We start from the raw sequence: 24,551 nt of genomic DNA on the forward strand, positions 1-24,551 counted from the left end.
TTAAAAAGCCCATAGCGCAGCACTGCACGGTTATGTACCTAGCCTAGGTAAATACATAAAACTATAGTTTCGGTCAACAACATAATTGCGGTAATTTGCATGTTCAAAACTGTCATTAAATTATAATTCCTCCAAATTTAGGAACATTTTGTATAACTTTTATCGGCCAATTCAATAACAGGTTATATTCAATAATATGTCCGTCGTCAATAATTTAACATGAAAGTGGATATTTGATTTAAGTATACATAGGGGATGTGTGATTATCGCATTACACGTTTGTATTCTAAGATGTATTTTGTAATAAACGGTACGGAACAAAAAAGTACTTGTATTACCTATAGCAATTTGCTACGTAAGTAGTACGTACAAGTACTTTTACATACGAATAGATCCTTACTACAATGAGATATTATTAGGGTTCCGTAGTCAACTAGGAACCCTTATAGTTTCGCCATGTCTGTCCGTCCGCGGCTTTGCTCCGTGATCGTTAGTGCTAGAAAGCTGCAATCATGCTTGGCGACAGAACAGTAAAATAAAAACTACTTGACAAAAAATATTTTTTAGAGTAATCAGTCCATGAGGATCGCCTGACGACGCCCTTGCGATAATGCCTAGCCCCAGGGCGTCGCGACGCACAGTTAGGGAAGACCAGGAGTCGTAGCACGGTACGCTTATCACCATGCCTGTCACGTTCTAACAAGTATGTGAGTGCGAAAGTGACGAACTTAGTGATAGGGGAAACCATGCTGCGCGGGCTGCTATAGCGAACATAATCGGCCCAGCTGTTTTTGAGTTATTGCGAAAATTCTTCTACTTTTAGTAAAAAGACGTAAGTTCAAAGCCCTGCAAAGGTACTTTATATACTCATTTATGCTTGTATATAATACTAACTAACAGCCTACGTGTAGCCTATTCTGACAGAATGGTAATTACGGAACCCTACACTGAGCATGGCCCGACATGCTCTTGTTCGATTTTTAAAATTAAAATCACCTGACACTGATATATTGATCAATCAGTCAAAGATAAGATAAGATAATTTGTTCCATAACAATTTTACAATCATGTCGGAAATATCTTACAAGCTACTAACTTAAATTACAATTAAATTAAATTAAAATATACACGATAAAAACAATCACAGTCTTATATTTAGTTTAGTTTAGTCAAATTTAAGAACATATCGAAGAATAAATTACAGATTACAAATGAAATCGTTGATTTCGTAATAGCATTTACTGATTAAATGGTCCCCAGGATACGAATTCTACATACTTATCAATCTTTGGGTAATATGGCTCCATCGATACTGTCGATGATTTCGCCAACGTCAAAGTGGGTCCCACGTGGGATCGAATTAATAATATTTGTAATCGAATCGATCGAATAAATAAATTTCAGCCAGTGTACGGCTACGGTATAAAATAATAAAATGATGGCCCTAGGCTTTAGGGCCCTGGCCAGCCACCGTTAGAGGTAGAAATACCAAATGCTCGTAGAGCACGACGTTGTTCGGTAAGTATTTAGTTGGGTAATCTTGTAATGCGATAGCTGGACTACAAGGACCCGCGTGGGCTACCCGGCGTTGACGCCTGAATGGTGTTAAACGGTTTAATTTTTCATCGTCTGCACACTTCCACATTAATTTACTGCATAATACGCTATCAATATTACACTTTAAACAACACTAATGAGCAAAAACAAGAAATGAATAACGAATCCCCCCCTATGTATAAACCCCCTACATGTGGTTACAAATCGACCATTACATTAAAAAGACTAAATCGGAAATAAACCATCACTGCCTCGGCCTCGTAACGTAACTCCCATGACTGTCAGCTTCGATATTGTACAACTTGTACAAGTAATAAACGAAACAAGCACGTACCTACATTACATACGTATATTGCGCGTACCTACCTACCTCGTACTTGAGGTTTCTATTCTACCGTTGCGTTGCGAAACGACAAGAAATGGTGTAGGTACCGGACAATGGTGCCAATTTCACTAATTCGCTTGTACTTGCCATCTAGCAAGTAGCAATAACTGAATTAGGAAATGTTAAGTAGTACCGTAAAATGGGGTGAGTAGGGTTCGCGGGGAGAGTTGGATTATGAATGGGGAGAGCAGGTATGAAAGGGCGGTGCGATGGGTTTTTAAGGCTACTGCTATAAAAATAATGTATTCCTATTTAAAATGGAGCTATAGTCATAATAAAAAAAAAAGATCCAACAATCTTCCAAAATCACCTTTGTATGAAAAACCCATCTCACCCCAATTACGAGGAACTACGGGTGGGGTGAAATTTCCTGTTTATCGTCAAAGTTATGAAATGGAACTACCCAAAAATAAAATAAAAACTAAAATACAAACGTCCGAAACACTTACCTATATATACACCATTCAGTTTGCATATGTAAAAATAGAATGTTATCGAGGTTTGAATGTCAGTCAGGCGACTCAGGCGCCTACTCACCCCATTTTACGGTATGGACAGACAGTACCAACATTATTAAATGGGGTTGGCCGGTCGAAGTGTTTAGCAGATGGCGCCATCATAGCTTGCCCTGCCAATCCCTAGAATTGTGTCAAATTTTTGTTTTTTAATGCCCTGGATGCCAGCCCTTTAAGCCAAATCTCATAGAAAAAGGGGCAAGCTATGATGGCGCCATCTCTGCAAACCTTTGACAGTTGCCAACCCCATTAAACTCAATAACGTAACTAAATATTTAGTTTTGTAGGTTGAAGCGGTCAGCCATGTCATGCCTGTGATGGTCTTCCCGTCTATACAGTATACAACCCCTATGAACCCACTAGCTGAACATAGGCATCTACTTATTACGACACTCCTGCGTCCTGACTATACTTGCTTCAATATAAATCTTAAACATTTTATAACTAAGAAGCAAGTGACAGTTCAAAACACTATGTATAAATGAGTGAATATACAAGGATCCCTTTGACTCCCATATACATATGGTCTCGTAAAAAAAATGTATCCTATATTATTTATTAAGTATCATGTCTGGGGGCACGGTCGTACCTACCCCCGCCAAGTCGTGCAAAACAAAGAGGCATGACCTTGACTCGTGATGACCTTGACCTCCGCGATACAGGCCATGCCTAGTGCGGGGTTCACTGCAATGTGCGTCTGTGAAATTGTGTTTTTTGTTAAATAAAGATATTTTAATTAATGTAAATTGATTTAATTAAATCCTTTTCCAGCCATTTTCTACGTCCTGTAATCTTGATATATTCTCAACAATATTTAATTTGAATTTGTAGTTTAAGAATTATTGCACGGAAAAAGTTCCTTAGTTTTGTCACTACAATGACACACTCACGATCATCATAATTCTAAGGTACCCCCACCCACACCCACAAACCCCAAATTACCCACTACTACCCACCCACTACTACTACTAGACTAGTAGGGTACTAGTAGACCCACAAACTCCAAATTTGAAACGTAATTAGTTTTTAGCTTATTAAACCAAAAAACCTAAAAATACTGCAATATCAGTCACGATTTAAAGATTTAGTAACTGCATACGTAAGTTTGTAATCCCATAGAAATATATGTGATAACAAAGTTACGTTAGCAGTTTCTACAATTGGTAGGTAAAGTAAAGGTACAACAGTACGATGTACGATGTACATTTTAAGTATGAATGAAGATGTGTATAGTTACGATATGTGTATAACTACATAGTATGAGTATGGTATGGGTGGGTGAATTTCTACAGGTCAAAAATTTACCTAATTTTGGTGGGATTTTTTATTTTTGTAGTTTATGTCTAAATTATGTATCGATAATACGTAACTAGTCACAATCGATATTGTGTACATCAGTACACAATTAATTATAGATATTAGTTTTAGAGATATTATGATTTTAAATAGTTGTATCATCCTTACCTATGTCATTAATGTAGTTACATAAATCATAAGTAAGTAAACATTTAAATGCATAATTATCAATCAATTTGAAGAACTATTTTACGTTGTATATAAAAAAATATATATTTTACGTTGTATCGTAAAATCGGACATATCGAGATGTTCCTAGGCATTAGACTTATATTGACCGGGATAGATCGTGATTACCTTTTGTATTGTTTATGCGGGAGCTCATAAACAATACAAAAGGTAATCACGGTCAAAATAAGTCTGTGAAACTAACCGTGAATCATTCAAAACTCTTATTCCTACTTCATGATACGCCATTTCATGTTCTGACTAAGATTAACCCACAGGCATATCACGATCTGCCTAATAAAACAGGCGGCAAATCGATCAGACCAATGCATTCGTTGATATTCCTAGCTTCATACCGGGCGCATCCTAAAATAATTTGATCGAGATATTGCTAGGCATATCATGAAGCGTCACCATTTCAAGATCTGACTAAGATTAACCCAGGCATATCACGATATGCCTTATAAAAGAGGCGGCAGATTGATAGGAGCAATGTATTCGTCGTAAGTTTGGTTCGCGGCAAGATGGCGGAAAAGCATCAGCTGATCGAGTTTAGTTGTTAGTTGTCTACGGCATCATACGTGATTTAGCTGATTTCGTATTTTGTTTTGTTGTTAAACTGTAAAATATAGCCGCCTAATACAATATAATTTTAATTTATAATTAATATTTTATCTTTCCACTTGAAACCCTTGAAATTTGCACGATAGTCGATATGGCTAGTGGTCGCTAACAGTCAGATCATGAAATGCCGGCGTTTCATGATCTGCCTAGGAATATCATCCCTTCACAGCGATTTCGCAGTTTCGTTTGCGGCAAGATGGCGGAAATGCATCAGCTGATCGAGTTTAACTGTTAGTCTAATCTACGGCATCATACGTGATTTAGCTGTTTTTCCACTGTTATGTTGTAAAACCGTAAAGTATAGCCGCTTAATCCATCCTTCCATACTAATATTATAAATGCGAAAGTGTGTGTGTCTGTGTGTTACCTCTTCACGCTTAAACCGCTGAAGCCATTTAGTTGAAATTTGGTATAGAGATAGTTGAGTCCCGGGGAAGGATATACCCGATTTTACGATCTGCCGCCGAGATATACAAGGTGTTAAAAAAAATTGCGGTGATCCGTTTAAGAGGCCGTAGTCGATCTTGGAGCAAAAATGTAAAATTGATAGATTTAGTCGTTGAAATTATACACGTTTTGTTACGTAATATCTAAATAACAAGTATTGATTTCTATTAGCACGTCTTCTCATCTTGCCTTTTAATAATGAGGTCGCGAGCGTGCGTCACCGGTAATGCATGAAGAGAAGGGGCAGTTTTTAAAAATTCATGAAAAAATCATGGTGGCAAATTATACAAATTGATGTATAAAAATAGTTTCAGCAAATGTTGTAGATTGTTTAAGTATCAAAATTACGTTGAAATTAAGTCGATTTTCAGAGAAATTATCTCTTGTTTTGAAGTAATTTCTGAAGAAAATTGATTTCGTCTAACTTTCATTTACACTACTTCAAAGTCATAATAATAAAAATGTAGTCTGATAAACGTCAAGTACAGGATATGTGTAATACAAAATTACCATATTTAGCAGTCCAAACTTTACCAAATTTACAAATAAGAGCGACAAAATCAGTGCTTTACGCGCGTTTACCTAAACGTCCATCAGAAAAGCAAACATTACTAATTTAGTGAGTCTGTTTTAAAAAAAAAATCTGATAAAAGGTAGGATAAGAAGACGTGCTAATAGAAACCAGTACTTGTTATTTCAATTAGGTAACAAAATGTCTAAAATTTCACGGACTAAATCTATCAATTTTAAATTTTTGCGACTAAAATCGACACCGGCCTCTTAAGGGCATATTCGGTATCGTATTCTGATTAGGAAAAAAGTAGAAGAAAATCTTTTGACGCCAAAAAATGTTTGGCCTTTGTATGGAGAGTTGGCCGACTTGAACTACCAGCCGGGCTAGCACATGATTGGCGCAACAGTATGTCGCCGCGAGATAGACTACCCGTCCCTCTTTAATTAATACAGTTTGAAAAAGACGGGTAGTATATCTCGCGGCGACATACTGTCGCGCCAATCATGTGCTAGGCCTACTGCCCGATTATCCTTCAATAAATTTTTTCTTCTACTTCTTCCTAATCAGAACACGATACCGCATATAATACGGATCAACACTATTTTTGTTATACCTTGTATATACTAACATTACTAACTACTGATTTCATATTTTTATTTATATTATCTTATTGCCTAAGTTTATTTTGGTTCTTATTTCGTAAACCGAAACAGAAGCTTAATTGTCAGGGCATAACTCGTATAGGTTAGGTAGAAAAGGGGGTTCTAGAGGTTCGTTTGGTACCTTTCGTCAGAGCGGAAAATAGAAGCCCCGTTCGTGGGGCTTCGTCTACTGGTTACCTGGTCTTAATTGTTTAAAAAGTTAGTTAGCTATTTTTTTTTCGTGGTAGCATCGGCGGAGAATTAGCATAACTAATGCTAGTTAGAATTTTTAATTAGAGTTAATAACACTTGTATGGAACTTAAATTAACTTCACCGACTTATAAATTCACCTTGCCACCATAATGCTACCCATAAGATCATAACATAACATTATTACTAAAATGTATTTACTGTAACTTAAACATTATGTTTTAACCTGAACCTATTTTATTCACTATCAATTTCTTTTGTTTCAGGGAGCAGTATATTTTCAATGTATTTGAAGTCATTGTAAGCACACTGGAAACAAAATTACAAAGAATTGAAAACTTAGACAAGGCTGTAGAGCATCTTATGAGAAGGATTGAAGCTCTCGATTCGAGGGTAAATGACAACATTCATAAAACGGACGCCATCATTTCGAAACTTGGAAATCTCGACCTAAAACTGTTTAGTCATGTTCCTGAAGGTGACGAAAAGAGCTTCACTGAAACTAGCACTAGAAGACAGATAGTCAATCGAATTAGTGATGCTCAACTGCTAGACCGGAAACTAGAATCACTGGATCAAAAAGTTTCTGACATTGATTCAAAATTAGTTGGCCTAAAGAACCAAATAGATAACAACTTCCTGCCCGTGGACGATATCAATGCAGAAGCGAGTGAAAAAAAGCCCATAAGCCTCAATGTTATAGAAATTGCTAAAGGACTGAATACCGAGATTATTAATGAAATTACAAAAGAAGTAGACCAGCTTAGAACATCAATGTCGACTGTCGATCGTAAATTACAATTTCATATTAACCTCGTATCTGAAAATTTAGGTAAGGTCTTGTACATGATGGCCGACGTGCATGCCGCCATAGTGGAACCCGAAACTGCTTCTATCAACGTTAACAGTCTGTTTAAAAATCGGACAACTACTAGCACGCCAGCTCCGGCCCTAAAAGGCAGTAAAATCGATACCTTAGTTAATAAAATTATTCCCATGATGAGTGTATCGGAAAAAATGGACGAAGTATGGGATGTAGTCGTTGGAACCAAAAGCTCAGTCGATGATTTGGTTCCTAAGTCGGATGAACTTCTGACACAAACTCAACGGCAAGAAAGGGCTATCGGTCAAATTCACAACGATTTACGAGTAAAAACCAATCTTATAATAGAAAACTTGGACATGGTTGAGAAAAGGTTAAAAAAACAAGAAGATGATGTAGCGACGTTGGCTCAGAGACCGGTGCCCGCAGAACTGCTGCTGGACCCGACCATCGACCGACTCGTGGAGTACGCGCCCAACAGGTTCCGCGCCGACGAACCCGCCACCGAGCCCAGCACCAGCACCGTCGCCGCCACCACTATGCCCACCTCCACTGTTGTCAACAGGTGACATTTTTCCTCACAATTATCTCTTAATACAGCTTAGAATTAAACTTACGAGTAAGTATCTGCGAGCGAATCTGCAAAGCGATTGTTTACCATTGACCTTATAGATATTGTTACGCATTAGCGAGTTTAGTGGTCGGCTGTGCGCGCGTCTACTGTGACTAATGGTTGTATCGCACGCAGCCCGAGCACTCCAAGCAGCTCGAGCACCGCGCCGGGGCCGTCTGGGCCGCCGGGCGCGGGCGCGGGCGTGGCTGCGGCCGCGAGCGCGGCGGCGGGCGCGGCGGCCGGCGCGCGCCCCTCCAGCCGCAAGGGTGGCATTATCTTCCCGAGTGTCAAGAACAAGCCCATCATCGGCAATAACACCTTCGCCTCGGAGATCGTCGCCAACTATAAAGACGTGAAAGTGAGTCTATGTTACATAAACTATTATAATTACCTAATATTTATGGGTTGTACCTGCCTGATACTCGTATACCTATACCGTGCGCCTTTACATTTCTATCGTTGAATCAATCATAAACGTGCCACCATTAAAATGTAATAGCCGAGCGAATGACATAACTAGGTAGCGTACCTGACCTAACCTATACGTTACTTTTATTTCTTCATGACGTCACCACGAGCTCATAATTTTTTGATTTTGAACATAGACATAGTATATACAAGTAGTTATAGACGCGCCACCGAGCGACCGGGGGTAATAGAAAGAATATTCATATAAAATTTGCTAAAATTTGGGCAGCATAGGATTATTTCTCTTTCACTCTAATAAAACAAAAACATATATTTCGGACGATATTACAATCCATATTTTGTAAGTTACTAATTTCGGTATTTCGCAACAAAGCATGGCACTATTTTCTCTTTCCTCTTATATTTTTATTTTTATTTTGACGATCATGATAGAAATTCTTATAATAATAATAATAAATAATAATAAATTGTTATGGCAGGTGTCCGGAGTTCTTTACAATAGCCCAGTCTCATTGTCCACCCAAACTTCAATCCATAGACCGGTATACTGTTCACTTTTTCTGCAATAGTCCCAATGCCTGCTGCGACCGGTTCATGGGTGTCTATTGTTGTGCCTGTGAACGGGTTCCAGCAGGCGTTCTACATGACATTAAAGCTCTCCAAGGGGCCTCTACGTGTTGGATCTATATCCCCACGCAAGCCTATCAAAAGACCGGGATTTATAGGCCCGTGATATCGAAGGAGATACAAATAATAATAATATTCTTTATTGTGCACAATGAAACATGATTAAATACAGCAAATTAACATAAAAAACTAAGCAGCAACAGGCGGTCTTATCGCTTAAAAGCGATCTCTTCCAGACAACCTTCAGGTAGTAGAAATTAGCGCAATGAAGAAATATGTATAAGGGTAGCAAAAATAAATGGAGAACGAGTACAGGAAAAAAAAAAAAAACAGCACAACTAAATATATAACAATATCAATACATGCATAAATGTAATATATACAATAAATATATATATTCATACATACATACATAAACATATCACACTACAGATAGACAGACAGAATCGAATAATGAACTATTATATTTTTGACATTAATGCAAACTTATTATGTAAATTGTCTTTCATGAAATAAATCATCTAATCTAATCTAATCTAGGAATCGCAATAAGACTATCTTTCTCTATCAAAGAGTGTCAGGCCCTTGATTTTGAAGAACTTTTCCTTTGCAGTCAGCCAGTCAGCAGTCAGGTGAGGTGATGTATGAAATTGAAAAACCGTGATTATCAGGATGCCCCTCTGTTGAGTTGTAAAAGGAAAGAGGTTGTGAACCCCTAGTGGGTGGGTAGTGACCCTGCCTGTGAAGCCGATGGTCCTGGGTTCAAATCCTGGTAAGGGCATTTATTCAGTGATGAGCACGGATTGTTTATTTATTTAAATATACATCTGTAACTTACAGCTAACAAGTCAAAGCGTCACAAATATTAATATATGTCGAACATTACATTGTAACAAACAAACAGTACATTGTAATTGAAAAATAGCAGTAGTCACATCAGGATTTTTCTATTAATCTCATACATTTTTCAATTAAGCAATATCATTTAGAGTGAAACAGATCACATTGCGGGTCTACGTTGAGTACGGAGTTGAGCACAGAGAGTGCGGTCGAGAGCGGCGCGTGCCCAGTGATGGGTCGTTACCAGTAACTTACTCAAAAGTGGGAATATTCCCGGTAATGCTACCAGTAACATTACCCAGATCGGTAACATTGAGTAACTTTGAAAAAATTATTAGAATTGTATATGCTTTTTTCGTGTTAAATACTTAAGTAAATAATAATGCTATTATTTACAGTCATAAAATAGTCACGGAATCTCTGAGAGAGTAAATTCCCAATGTTACCGGTAACATTCCCAATATTACCAGGTATTTTTCCAAAGTTACTGGGAACATTACTATCTGGAAATAATGATTAAAATAATGCTTAACTGTATAAAGTAAAAGAAAATATGTGTATAAATCAGTTTAATTATTAGAATAAACCAATCAACATCTAAATATATAAAAGAAGAAACTGACTGACTGACTGACTGACTGACTGCCTGACTGACATATCAACACACAACCCAAACCGCTGGTTCTAGAGATTCTAAATTTGGCATGTAGGTTTCTTATAAGGTCTAGGGGTGCACAAAGAAACGATTTTTTCAATATTCACCCCCCAAGGGGGTTAAATGGGGGTTCAAAGTTTGTATGGGGAAACAAGATTAGTTAGGCTATTAAATTCGAAACTTCACAGGAGTATTCCTAACGATAAATGAATAAATACGTGTTACAGGTTTTTTTTGCAAATTCCCCCCTGATAGGGGGAAATGTGGTGACAAAGTCTGAAAATCAACATGGGTATTGTTCCTATGGTTTATCGGGTCGCTAATTAGGAAAACAAGAACGATTTTAAAATCCAACGTGACGAACGTGAAAAACCATCTCCCCTGTTGGGGTGCAATGGGGTTGAAATGTCTAAATATCAATATGGGTGTCGTTTTTATGGTTTTTTGGGACGTTAATTACGAAAATCGCATCGATTTTGAAATTGAATAATGTGCTCATGAAAATTCTTGAAAGTACTCGTATTTGTGCCAAATTGCAATTCAAACGGTCCAGTAGTTTCGGAGCAAATCGGTTGTAACAGACGGACCGACAGACAGCCACACGTGATCCTATAAGGGTTCTAATTTTGCTTTTGAGGTATGGAGACCCGCGTTATCCTAATAGATTTTTAAATTTGTATTTGGTGCCATCTCGATCGTCGTCAATCGGTACCTAGGCGAGTGCGGGCGGCGCGGCGGGATGGACGGGGCGGGAGGAGTAAGTCATCGGGAAACTTGCTGCTTGAATGTACTCATTACGGATTTTGCTTCTTATAAGTTTAGGTTTCCATTCTAAGTAAAATGCAAAAAACATCGTAAGTACATATATATATTCTACCTACGAACCATATAAACCATCTTTTGTAAGTCGTTATAAAACCATATTTTCTCCTTCCCCTGCCTCCCCCGCACCTTGTACATCAGACAAAACGACATAGATTTATAAATCACGCGGGCGAAGCCGCGGGCAAAAGCTAGTTTTGTATAACGTTTGAAGTGGTAACATTTCGATTTTATATTAATTAATTAAATTTGAAATTAGAGTAGTAGTAGTAGAGTAAACGGATAATAAATAATGATCACAGTTTTATATAAAATACTAGCGTTTGCCCGCGACTTCGTCTGCGTGGAATTAGTAATTTGGGTAGCTTATTTTTAAACGATCAGCTAGATTTATTGTTTCCCCATACAAACTTTCACCCCTTTTTACTGCATAAATTTTACCCGTTGAACATTCAGCTTGTGGTAGCCCCCTGGTGGGAGATCAGCAGCGTCTCCAGCAGAAACTTGGTCACCAAAGTCTTGCAGGCACCGAGTGACCCATGGGAAGTCACCTCCAGGTGTTCTACGTCTTGGAAAGTTCAACCTGATTACAGCAAACAGTATCTACTGCACGTTAAGCGTGTGGTAGCTCTGGTCAGACGCCTGCTTCATCTGGCAGACTTCCAGGTGTTCCAGGTCTTGGAGAACTTAACCTGCCTACAGCATACTCTACCAACTTCAGATTAAAGGAATTTTACCCTCATCAGGTACATCCAGTAGCACTCCAGGTGTTCCAGGTCTTGAGCTATCTCCATCATACACTACCAACGACACGTTGAGCGAGTGTTACCCCTGACCTTTTGTACCCAGCAGCACTCCAGGTGTTCCAGATCTTGAGCTTTTCCCATAATACACTACTAGCGGTACGTTGAGGGAGTGTTACCCCTGATCCGTTTCACCCAGTAGCACTCCAGGTGTTCCAGGTCTTGAGCTTTCCGCATCATATACAACCATCGTCACGTTGAGCGAGTGTTACCCCTGACCCTATGCTCCCAGTAGCACTCCACATTGTCTTGAGCTTTATCCATCGTATACTACCGGCAGCACGTTGAGCGATTGTTACCCCTGACCCGTTGCACCCAGGAGCACTCCAGGTGTTCCAGGTCTTGAGCTGCCTCCATCATACATTACCAGCGGCACTTTGAGTGAGTGTTAGAAGAGTGGAGAAGAGAACAGGATTACTTCGGGAATAAAAACTACTCTACACCCTCCCCAACAATTAAGACTATCTCCATATCAAATTTCATCTAAATCGGTTTTATTGGGTTCCATACAAATTTCCACTCCCCTTTTCACCCCCTTTAGGGTTGATTTCTAGGGTAAAACCTATCCTATGTCCCTCACGCAAAATAGGCGCAATAGTAAGACGTCGAGTTGCGGAAACCAAGCTCGCGAATATCTATCCTATGTCCTTCCCCAGGACTCAAATTATCTCCATACCAAACTTCATCTAAATTGGTTCAGCGGTTATTGATTCCCCATACAAATGTCAACTCCCCTTTCCATCCCCTTAAGGAGTGAGTTCTGGGATAAAAAGTATCCTATGTCCTTTCCCGGTACCTGGTACTCACTATCTGTATACCAAATTTATAAAATTGATCCCATACCTCTTATGTCAGCGAATTAAGAACTATGGGACATATTTTTGAGTAAGTTGTACAAAAAAATAAGTTTCGAACCTTATTTTATCTCATATAAGACATCACTATCATCAGTTTCGTATGTTACCGGCTTTTGGGAATGTTACTGGTAACATTGGTAACTTACTAGTAACATTCCCAAATGGAAACTTACTGGTAGCGGGAATGTTACCGCTGCCCATCACTACGCGTGCCGCAAGCAGGGACCGGACAACCCTTTCCGCGATAAAACCCTTTCAATGGGCGACACTTAAACACGGCTAACACATTGAAAGACTTTCCCTTTTGAGCTGCAAGCCCATTCATACCCTTACCTTTGACTAACCCTTACCGAAAAGCTAACCAAAAATAAGGCTAGCTCTTAATAAGGGTTACCCTTATCTTTAAGCGCTTTTTATAAAGGTTTCCCTTTGCGTGAAAGAGGCAGGATTAGTATATATCTACGGTAGTGTATGAAAAGGAAAGAAAATACTTGCCTAGTCAAAGAACGCCGCCGTCGCCGCTGATGATCGCTCGGATTCGAAGTAATGTGTGCTTTATGAACAAGGTAGACGACTTAAATTAGCACGCTTATATGCTAAAAGGGAAGCCCTTTATAAGGCTAACCCTTATAAGCAATATGCAAGGTGTTGGTGAGCGGATGATATGGGTTTTGTAGGGGATTTGGGCTACCGATTACTCAAATGTGGTAGCTTTATATAAGGGTTTTTAAAACCAAAACAAAGGGTTTCGTCTGGCAAAGGGTATGGTGAGTTAAGCCTTATGCAATACCCTTATAAAACCCCGATAAGGGATAGCGGGCCGGTCCCTGGCCGCAAGTGCCGCAGCAGAGCGGTGCGCGCGGGCGGGCGGGCCAGGAGAGGCGCTGAGCGCAGGCAGGACCGCGCATTGGGAGCGTATAGCCACAGAATAAGTAATAGTAGCTTAACCACCTCTTCGACCAGACCCGTGCACTCTATTTTGTTGTGTATGATACCTAGTGCAAACTTAAACACCGCTAGATATCGCCTTACTTCCAGAGATTCGTACCACATGACGCCCAGAAGAAATAACGTTAGGGTATAGATAAATATTAGATAAGGGTAGTTCGTGAATTGCTTCTTGTACAAACTCCGTAGGTACTTTTTTTGTACTTTCACCAATATTAGGCTATATTTTGCTTCGTGTGGGTTCCAGACTGTGGCATTTGATTCTAAAACACTGAACTGAAGCAAGGCCGCGTATAGGGCTCTAACAGCCGTCGATGTCAGATATTGGGAATTGCGTAACACAAAGCCTAACTTTTGTGCTGCTCTTTTGGCCACGCTTAGGGTATGCTCTCGGAAGTTAAGTTGCGTGTCGAACAGAACTTCCAGATCGCGAACCGTGGCGACTCGTTATTACGTCTCCGCCCAAGGTGTATCTGTGATGAAGCGGTGAAGACGACCGAGGACCGAGTAAAGCTCATCATTTCGCATTTTTAAATATTAAGATTGAGTTTGTTCAGTTTACTCCACCTATATAATATACCGAGTTAATGTCATTTTGAAGGTCCTTTGAATCTTTTTCGTAGTTTATAATTTTTACTAATTTGACATCATCAACAAACATCATTATTTCAGAGCATACTACATGATTAGGCAGGTCATTAATTAAAATATTAAAATGCAACGGCCCTAGGTTCGGTCCTTTGCTTATGCCGGAGAGTGTGTTGTACGGCTCTGATTGATACGATCCGTATTTTACGAACTGTCTCCTCTCGGATAAGTAACTGGCAAATACTTTGACGGATATTATTTCCGTTGCAAGCTGTGTATCTATGTTTATCTAGTTGTAGTCTGTCAACTCATAGGACATTACTAAATACTTGCTATTATTATACAGTCACAAGTATTAAAGCAATTTATAGCGTCAAGCATACAGCCTACCGCCCTGCACTGCGACCTCTACATTCTGCTCTGAACTGTACATACATACGCAACGGTGGGTATGCAATCAACTTTTAAATCCTTGAATCGCAGTGGACTGATAAAAATGCAGTGGATTAGTTAGGTAGCGTCGCATATGGCTCGGCTAATACTTAAAGCTGTATTGTGATTCGGAATTATAGTAGGTATAGGGTATTTGCCTACTAGTCAAATCAGTTTCTTTTTTCGAACTGTCAAAATGAATTTGCTACTATGGAATGCTAGCATGTGACGTCACAATCAAATTACCTACTCTTTATAGTTTATACGGGTTTTATAGTGCACTGCCTTATGGGAATATAGTTCAGATCCGGAAACCGCTACGAAATTTTAGTATGTTATTGGGCATGGTACTGGGTCTCCAAAACTGCCGGGAGACAGCGGCGCCGACCATCTACTTCAGCGGAATGACGTCATCAAAATGACTCCCGCCTCGTTGCGAATATTTCATTTTGCACCCAAACTATACATTGCACATACACGTTCACTAATACACTATGTACCAAAATATACAATAGTTTAAGAGAAATTTAAAAATAAATAAAAATGATGAAAAACAAATTTCGATTATTTGGGTTTTTCAACCAAACCAAAAGTCGGATGTTAAAGCAATGTACTACAAAATTAAAGCTAATGTCTCAAGCCATACAATGATATCAAAATAATCAAAATCAGACCAAAAGTTTCAAAATTATGCATCAAAATGTAGGGATTTGCTAGAACAAATGCATTAAATTAAAAAAATCGAAATTGGTCATTTTTAGGATAATCCGCATAAGCTTCTAGTATGTTATTAGCAATATAAAAAGGATCATAAAACTGCTGGGAGACAATCTCTATACTGCCTGAGTAACAAATAATGGCGTCATACATGTGACCGCTGCCGAAAATTGCAAAATCTAAATTATAACTGCTAGTGTGATGGGGACCTTTGGACCCGGCATGGCTCAGAACGGGTTTTAGTTTAATTTTTTTTATATTTCTTGTATTATAAAATAAGATTCTTTCAAAGTATTAAATTTTGTCAATAAATTTTTATGTTAATGTCACAGCTGTTGGATCTCCTTGTATAAATATAACTATACCATTTTTTTCACAAATTTATTTACATACAAGATATATACAGTGGTACTACGTAAACGAAATTAATAACTAGCTTAAATCTAAAATAGGCCCTTGAGGCATTGTACCAAGGATGCTGGCGGCATTTCCCCGCTGTATCGCAATGCTGATACGTTGTGCGAGAAAGCCGCCAGCTCTTCGGTCACCAGTTACGTCAACCAGACGCTTCGCGATTTCTGCAAACAACTTATGCGCCCTGGGACCCCATGGACCTAGAGTTTCAACTCCAAATGGAACGAAATGATACTCTCTACCGAGGCTCTTATATTTATTACGTTTTAAAATTTCGGCGCTTTCCGCCGCTCCGCCCGCTTTTACATTAGTCCGTTGGAGGTGGGACGGTGCCAGTGTGTCTACGCAGGTAGCATCCCACACCAACATCCGTCCCAAGCTCCAAGGAATAAAAAAAAAAAAAACCTGTTGGTTATACAATATAAATATATATATATATGATTTTTTTTTTAATTATCTTGACAAAAAAACTATACCATTAGTCATACATACACGTGTGCTATATCAAACGAAAGGTTATTAAATATATTATGATTCGTTAATACATTATTTATAAAAACAATGTATATTTTAGGAGCTACAAACAAAGAAAAACCACTTTTTTGAGAAAAGTTCGTGTATATATATTTTATAGCTCAACTAAAAACGTTATAACAATGTAGCGTCTAATATAAAATAAACCAGTTATCCAACTATACGTCACAGCTTAAATTTTTAATTTCTGATAAAAACTGGAAGTTGTACAAAAAAAACTAAAGCGCGCCAACAATTCTACCTTAATGCGCTCATATTATGCAAAGAATAGTCCTAATTATCGGGTATTAAATGAAAGAACATTACATGAAATGCATGAAAACGACATTTTGGAGTGGAATCATAATTTATAAATTGAATTAAAAAAAAAAAATTGACAAGCAAGTACAAAATAGGTGTTGAAGTATCCCTGACTTCTGAGCTAGGTAAAAAACCTGTGTTACAGAAGTCAGTGTTTTTTGCCAGACAATAGAAATAGGCAGAATTTGCTGTCTACGTGTGATTTACTGTTTACATGGAACTACTGAACTGATTTTGATAAATGAGGCGTCAGTTAATTCGCCTTTGTAGCCCAGGTGCACAAAACTTAAATTTTAACCGACTTTCAAAGGAGGAGATTAGATACGAAAAGAAACCGTTGTTTTGCTTATTTATCAAACAAATTCAACTTATAAATAGGTAAACGAAATTAATAACTAGCTAAATGGTCTGAGAATTTAATAAAAAATACACTATATAACTAGCTTAAATCTAAAATAGGCCCTTGAGGCATTGTACCAAGGATGCTGGCGGCATTTCCCCGCTGTATCGCAAATTATAAATTATGATTCCACTCCAAAGTATCGTTTTAATGTGTTTTATGTAATGTTCTTTCATTTAATACCCCATATTTAGAACTATTCTTTGCATAATATGAGCGCATTAAGGTAGAATTGTTGGCGCGCTTTAGTTTTTTTTGTACAACTTCCACAGTTTTTATCAGAAATTAAAAATTTAAGCTGTGACGTTATAGTTGGATAACTGGTTTCTTTTATATTAGACGCAACATTGTTATAACGTTTTTAGTTGAGCTATAAAATATATATACACGAACTTTTCTCAAAAAAACTGGTTTTTCTTCGTTTGTAGCTCCTAAAATATACAGTTTTTATAAATAATGTATTAACGGATCATAATATATTTAATAACCTTTCGTTTGATATAGTACACGTGTATGTATGACTCATGGTATAGTTTAGATTTTGCAAATTTCGGCAGCGGTCACATGTGTGACGCCATTATTTGTTACTTATCTTAAACTATTGTATATTTTGGTACATAGTGTATTAGTGAAATATATAATATTTTATTGGCTTTCGTTTAATACCCCACTCGTGTATGTGCAATGCATAGTTTGGGTACAAAATGCAATATTCGCAACGAGGCGGGAGTCATTTTGATGACGTCATTCTGCTGAAGTAGATGGTCGGCGCCGCTGTCTCCCGGCAGTTTTGGAGACACAGTACCATGCCCAACAACATACTAAAATTTGGTAGAGGTTTCCGGATCTGAACTATCTCTTCGACCGTTTCCCATAAGGCATAGTACTATTAAAACAGAAATTGTGTCTAAAATAACTGCTGTCCACGTTTCTTTATTAATTTCCTGGTGCTTTATTTCATACATGGTATAAAATAATTTATTTTAAATACAGTCAAATACCCTATTCGACTTTTACATATTCCTGTTACGTCTTATGCCACACCACACGGTATAAACGAATTTTCAGATAATTGCCAGACCCTATTTGCATAGGTTTAAAGGTATGTTTAAACGTGGCGTGGTAGTTGTACCTACATAAGTTCCACTCGAGAAAAGTTGCATCGGGCTCGGCTTATTACGTAAATCTGGTTCATGTGCATTAAACAGTGCTTTCCGCTGCTTTGTGCGCGGCGCCGCAAAAACCGGCTGTTCCCACCAATCGACAGTTACCAATGATTACAGCGAGTTTATTGTTCTTAGAGTACGTGAACTGCTGTTATGTGGCAAGTGATGCAACTATTTAATACAGGTTTATTCAGTTCTCGCATGTGTGTTTAATAAATTATTGTTAACCCAATTCAAAATGAAAAAAACGTCATAAATAGTTGTTAAGTAGGTAGATAACTACTTAAATAATACGAGTATTACGTTCTACAGCTACTAATATAAACTATCAATCTATAGTCCAGACGTTTGTCCGGCCAAGTTTGATAAAAAAATTCGTCAAGCATCTTTTTTTACCCACATTTTTTCAAAAATTTAAAATTACTTTGTTCGCTTTTATTCCTGGCCCCAATTTCACCACGGTGACAGGTGCGACAATTGTCGACATCACTGGCATCCATGGGCTACGGTGACCGCTTACCATCGGGCGGGCTATATTCCTGTTTGCCACCATCATTGTATTATTTTAAAAAACTTTATTATATCGGCAAAAACAGGCAAGTTTATGACGATGATGATGACAATTGTCACAAGATTTAAAAGAATTTTCGTTAATTCTTGACAGGAAATGAGTTCTGTGTCGGAATTTCGTGACAATTGTCGTGTTTCTTGTGACAATTGTCATTAGCTTCGCAAAATAAGTACTTATATTCCATAGTTTTTATAATTTAATGTAAGGATACAAGATATATACAGTGGTACTACGTAAACGAAATTAATAACTAGCTTAAATCTAAAATAGGCCCTTGAGGCATTGTACCAAGGATGCTGGCGGCATTTCCCCGCTGTATCGCAATGCTGATACGTTGTGCGAGAAAGCCGCCAGCTCTTCGGTCACCAGTTACGTCAACCAGACGCTTCGCGATTTCTGCAAACAACTTATGCGCGCTGGGACCCCATGGACCTAGAGTTTCAACTCCAAATGGAACGAAATGATACTCTCTACCGAGGCTCTTATATTTATTACGTTTTAAAATTTCGGCGCTTTCCGCCGCTCCGCCCGCTTTTACATTAGTCCGTTGGAGGTGGGACGGTGCCAGTGTGTCTACGCAGGTAGCATCCCACACCAAGTACTTATTAATTGGCGATATAATGGTTTATTTTATTTTATTAAAATTTTGGTGGGAAACTAGCACACCGCCCGTCCGATGGTAAGCGGCTACCGTAGCCTATGGATGCGTGACGTCAGTAAGATTTCGACAATTGTCGCACCTGTCACCGTGGTGAAATAGGGGCCAGATAACAGTTTTTTATTAAATTTCAATACATGAATGACACGCAAACTCCACGCGTATTTTACGATAAAAAATCTTATTCGCACGTAAAACATCATTAGTAAATGTAATCTAATGTAATTATGCATGCTATAGATAGTAAGTGCTATATATATTTATAGTCCTGCTCATCGTTTTCGATGCCGGCGACCCTAACCATTATGGACGTTGTCTAGCGTGTCCTAGGATGTAACTGGCCAGGCCGAACTTGCTCTTAAATACTCTATTGCACGCGTGACAATAAGGTTGGCCAGCTGCGTTGAACACGTAGGAGGGCTTAGGTCTGGCTTTCCGCAAGTTCCATACTTACACTGTGTCTGGCTATTTTTGAAGAACATAAAGGCACAACCACGCCCGAATCCAAATACCTACATAAAGTTTGACCTCAGACATCGCCTTTGAGAGTTACGACTAACCTGAGGAATTGACCGATGTACGAGTAGTCGACAAACCGCGAGGCGGCAAGCTTTTGCCATACTTATCAGTCTTAGTTATTTAATCTAAACTTTAGTTATCTTTTTTGCATTTATAAGATATATATTGTCTTTACTCGGATAAACTCGGCTCGCTATGAATTCCAATGTATATAATCAGGAAACAGTCGAATCGTGACGACTGCGCTCCAAGCAATAATGAAAATAACCCACGACTTACCTTTTCTTTCCGTTATTTTACGACAAAAAGCAGCCCTCCGCATTTAATTACTATAATTTTCTAAATAGGCATAGTTAAGTAATAACTAACTACGTTGCGATATCATTGTATAAGCAGTAAGTAGATACGATTTGTTCGTACCATTAGGTAGACACGAATAGGTATTAGTTAAAATTAATGTAGTACCTTAAAGGTAATTTGCATTTGCTCTGGGTTTTCTTTGGTGCGCTTAGGTAGGTACCGGTGATATATATAGCTATAATATAATAAGTTGCAACTTATGCATACCGTTCATTCACATATATATGTATATATATTTCGGGGATCTCGAAATCGGCTCTAACGATTTTCGATTTCGATTTCTATATCGGGGTTTTCGGGGGCGAAAAATCGATTTAGCTAGGTTTTATCTCTGGGAAAACGCGCATTTCTGAGTATTTATATATTTTTCGAGCGAAGCTCGGTCTCCCAGATATTAAATATACATATATAAGAAAAACTATATTTAAAAAGAAAGATTATATTTTTATTTTTTTTAAAGAAAAAATAAATATATTTTATACCATGTCGGTGGCAAACAAGCATGGCCGCAAGATGGTAAGTAGTCACCGTAGCCTATGAAAGCCTGCAACACCTAAGATGTAAAATGCGCATTGCCGACCCTTTAAAAACCTGTACACTATCCTGTTTTGAAGAACCCCTCTGTATAATTATTTGTACCTATAGTTATGTTTAGGGTTCCGTACCTCAAAAGGAAAAACGGAACCCTTATAGGATCACTCGTGCGTCTGTCTGTCTACCTAAAATATTATCAAATTATTTAACATGCATGTTTAAGTCGGTAGCGATTTTATACAATATTTTTAATTATTTTTTCCATTTTACTCCATATTTCCCTATCTTGGGCTATTGTTATGCAGTCGTCGCTGACAAACTTTTTTAGTTCTTCAGCCCATCTTTCCAGTGGGCGGCCTGACTTTCTTTTACCGGGAGGTCCCGCCCATGTAGTGACTCTCTTAGTCCATTTTTCGTTGTTCATTCGTGCGACGCGACGTGGCCAACCCACTTCCATTTTTGCTTCTTGCAATGTGATAGTGCGTCGATAACTTTATTTTTTCCCTTATAACCGTGTGACGTTGTTTGTCTCTAAGTTTTAGGTTCATGATGCTCCGCTCCATGGCCCTTTGACAAGTTATAATTTTTCTTTTCGTATATGCATTATATATCCATGTTTGGCTTGGGTAGGAAAGACAAGGTAGGAGACACGAGTCCAAAATTTTCTTTTTTAGTCTTAAGGGTATGTTAGATTTTAGGACTTCCTTGTGGCTCCAGAATTTATTCCACGTCATTGTAATACGTCTTTCTAATTCGTCACAGTGTCTAGACTTTGATAGAAATAGTTGTTTACCTAAGTACATATATTGCTCTACATACTCTATCTGTCTGTTTTCGACGAAAATAGGTCTATGAGCTTTGTTGGACATGATTTTTCTTGACCAATCGAGTTTTTTTCATAATATGTTGTAAAACTGTGATGAATAATGTGGGAGAGAGGGGTCTCCCTGTCTTACACCTCTTCGAATAGGTATTTCGGCACCAGTTTTGTCCAATTTCGCTCGACTAACGCTCTTATTATATAGATATCTTGAATGAGTTCGATTGTTTCTGACGGCAATTCACATTCGTATAGAGCTTTCCATATACTAGCGTGGGATATTGTGTCGAAAGCTTTGGCGTAGTCAATAAAAGCTAAGTATAGTGGATGTTGTTTTTCTACATATTTTTCAATTATTTGATCCAGTACGTGTATGTGGTCCATTTATCATAATTTATATATCATTACAAACTATATCGTGTTATATATCAAATGAAAGAGCTCATTGTGAGAATCTAAAATACATTTTTTTATAATTTTAGGATAAATAGTTTATCTCCCCCCCCCCCCCCTTTATTTCCGAAACTAGTGGGTCTAAAGTTTTGAAAAAAATACACAAAATAGTTATTTACCTATATCACACAGGAAAACCTATCAGAAATGTGCAGTCAAGCGTGAGTCGGACTTAATTACTTAGTCTTTGATCCGACCTCTACTCGTTTTTTAAAGATATTTCACTCACGTTTCACATAAAAATACATTGTTTAAATTGTGTAATGTACGGAAGGCCGAGGGCGGCAAGGAACCCATGGAACGCGAGTCCGACTCGCACTTGGCCGGTTTTTCGTATGGTTGAGCTCTTCTAATCTCAGCCTCTATACATACCTACAGGTCACTTTCCTCTTATGAAAGTGAGGTTAAAACAATGGTAATATCACACTCACGCTTCAAATACTTTCTATGTGAACTTAAGCATGTGAAGATGTAAGTGTGATGTGGAAAGCTCGAGGTCTTTGCAAACAGCGTTGCGCAATCCGCAACTAAAGCCAAAAGAATAATTATCTGCTCTCAGACTAACACTGAGATGCTACTGACACATTTGGACATCAAATAAACCATTTAACTACTAACTTACCATTGGGATATTAATGGGCTGTCGCTACACATTGCTATTCTTGCCTCAAGCGCTTACACCTACTTTGAAAGAAAAAGCTATTAACTGGATTTTACTTTACCAACTCAACAAGTTTAAAAATAAGTACGAGTACACGGATTTAACTTTATATGTTACATGATGAATTATAGAAGTGTGCTTATTTACATTATTGTAGTGTATACATAATATACATATAACTCCAGAGTATTTTATTAACTGATAAAAAAAATTACACACAGCTTTTATCATGCATAGAGACAAATTCCGCATGTGTAATGAACAGACATAATAGGGGAAGTTAGCGGTCCGGCACGTCATGCCAGCGTGCCGCGGAAGAAAGCCGCGATCGACGCACGCTCCGGGCCCGTATTCGACTCGGAAAATGACAGTCGTGTCGTATAGCTTAATTGAAACTTTCTGATATCACAGAAAAACTGTCAAACATTTCGTCTTAACCTCGTTGTGCCAACCTAAGCTAATATACGGAACGCAATTTTATATGCGTTTGAGGGAGAAAGCATTATTGCGATCTCGTTCCTATTCTTGTTCGTAGATTGCCCAAGGATGGCCCAACTTTTACATTATTATGGTTTTATGGTCAGGCCCAAGCAAAATTCTACAATATCGCCACTCATCACGAAAGTAGCGATATGATAAGCTATGTCACCTTCTATTTATTACATATTTTATTGAGTCAAACAACAACCCAGTTCAGTGATGTCGTGTGTCAGTCGATGTGCTGTCTCATCTTTTAGTGTTGTATTGTGTGCAGTAGTTAGTTAGTTAGTTACTCTTCACTCGTAGGTGCTAAAGCATACCTATTACCAAGTGCTAAAGCATACCTACCAAGTGCGAAAGAATTGCGAAATTTGAATTGCGAAAAGCCTTTTGCGAATTTAAAGAAAAATGCCATATCGAAAATGTTGTGCCATGACAACTCACCTATATTATGTATCAATTTACGGGGCTCAAAGCGAATTATGAATATTTACTAACTCATACATAATTATGAAATTTTGCCAATTTTGTCCTGCTTAAAGCCCGAATGTCAATTACATATACATATACCTTTTCACCTCAGCAGCTCGAACAAGCCTACTTTAAGTGCGACTTTCCTCACTCCAGGGAGTGAAACAATGTAGGTTTTTAATTTAGTGAAGGCCATGAACTTCATACTTTTTTACGTACGGTACGGTCCGGTCCGGTCCGGTCCGGTCCGGTCCGGTCCGGTCCGGTCCGGTCCCGTATCGTATCGTATCGTATCGTATCGTATCGTACATATTATAATACTTTTTTCCCCTCACTAGCTCGGAAAGTTGTCTTTTATCCTTTAAAACAAGCGGGGAAAACGCATTTTATCCACTAGTGGGGAAAGTAATTTGACCTTGGATGGTGCGTGTTTAAGTAGCTTGACAGATAACAAAACGTAAAACGCTCGTAATAATGGTTCGTTTGATATTAATTATCATTAAACAAATGGTTTGAGAATCTAATAAAAAAATACCTAATTTAGCTTTATTTAATGATTTTATGTCATAAACCTTAAATTTCCATAAGAAACGTTTGTTTTTTAATAATGATATTAAATATAATACGCACAAGTTGAG

At 38.2% G+C, this 24,551-nt stretch overlaps 1 protein-coding gene across 1 annotated transcript in view; it reads left to right on the plus strand.

The window, feature by feature from the left end:
• Nucleotides 1–24,551, plus strand: part of LOC134754229 (angiopoietin-related protein 2) — a 170,469-nt gene that overhangs the window by 127,322 nt on the left and 18,596 nt on the right. Inside the window, exons 2-3 of the mRNA XM_063690401.1 lie at nt 6,685–7,806; nt 7,990–8,212. Coding sequence (XP_063546471.1) covers nt 6,685–7,806; nt 7,990–8,212 — 1,345 coding nt within the window. The remainder of the gene's footprint in view (nt 1–6,684; nt 7,807–7,989; nt 8,213–24,551) is intronic.

The sequence above is a fragment of the Cydia strobilella genome, chromosome Z (genome assembly GCF_947568885.1).
Source record: "Cydia strobilella chromosome Z, ilCydStro3.1, whole genome shotgun sequence".
Classification (NCBI taxonomy): domain Eukaryota; kingdom Metazoa; phylum Arthropoda; class Insecta; order Lepidoptera; family Tortricidae; genus Cydia; species Cydia strobilella.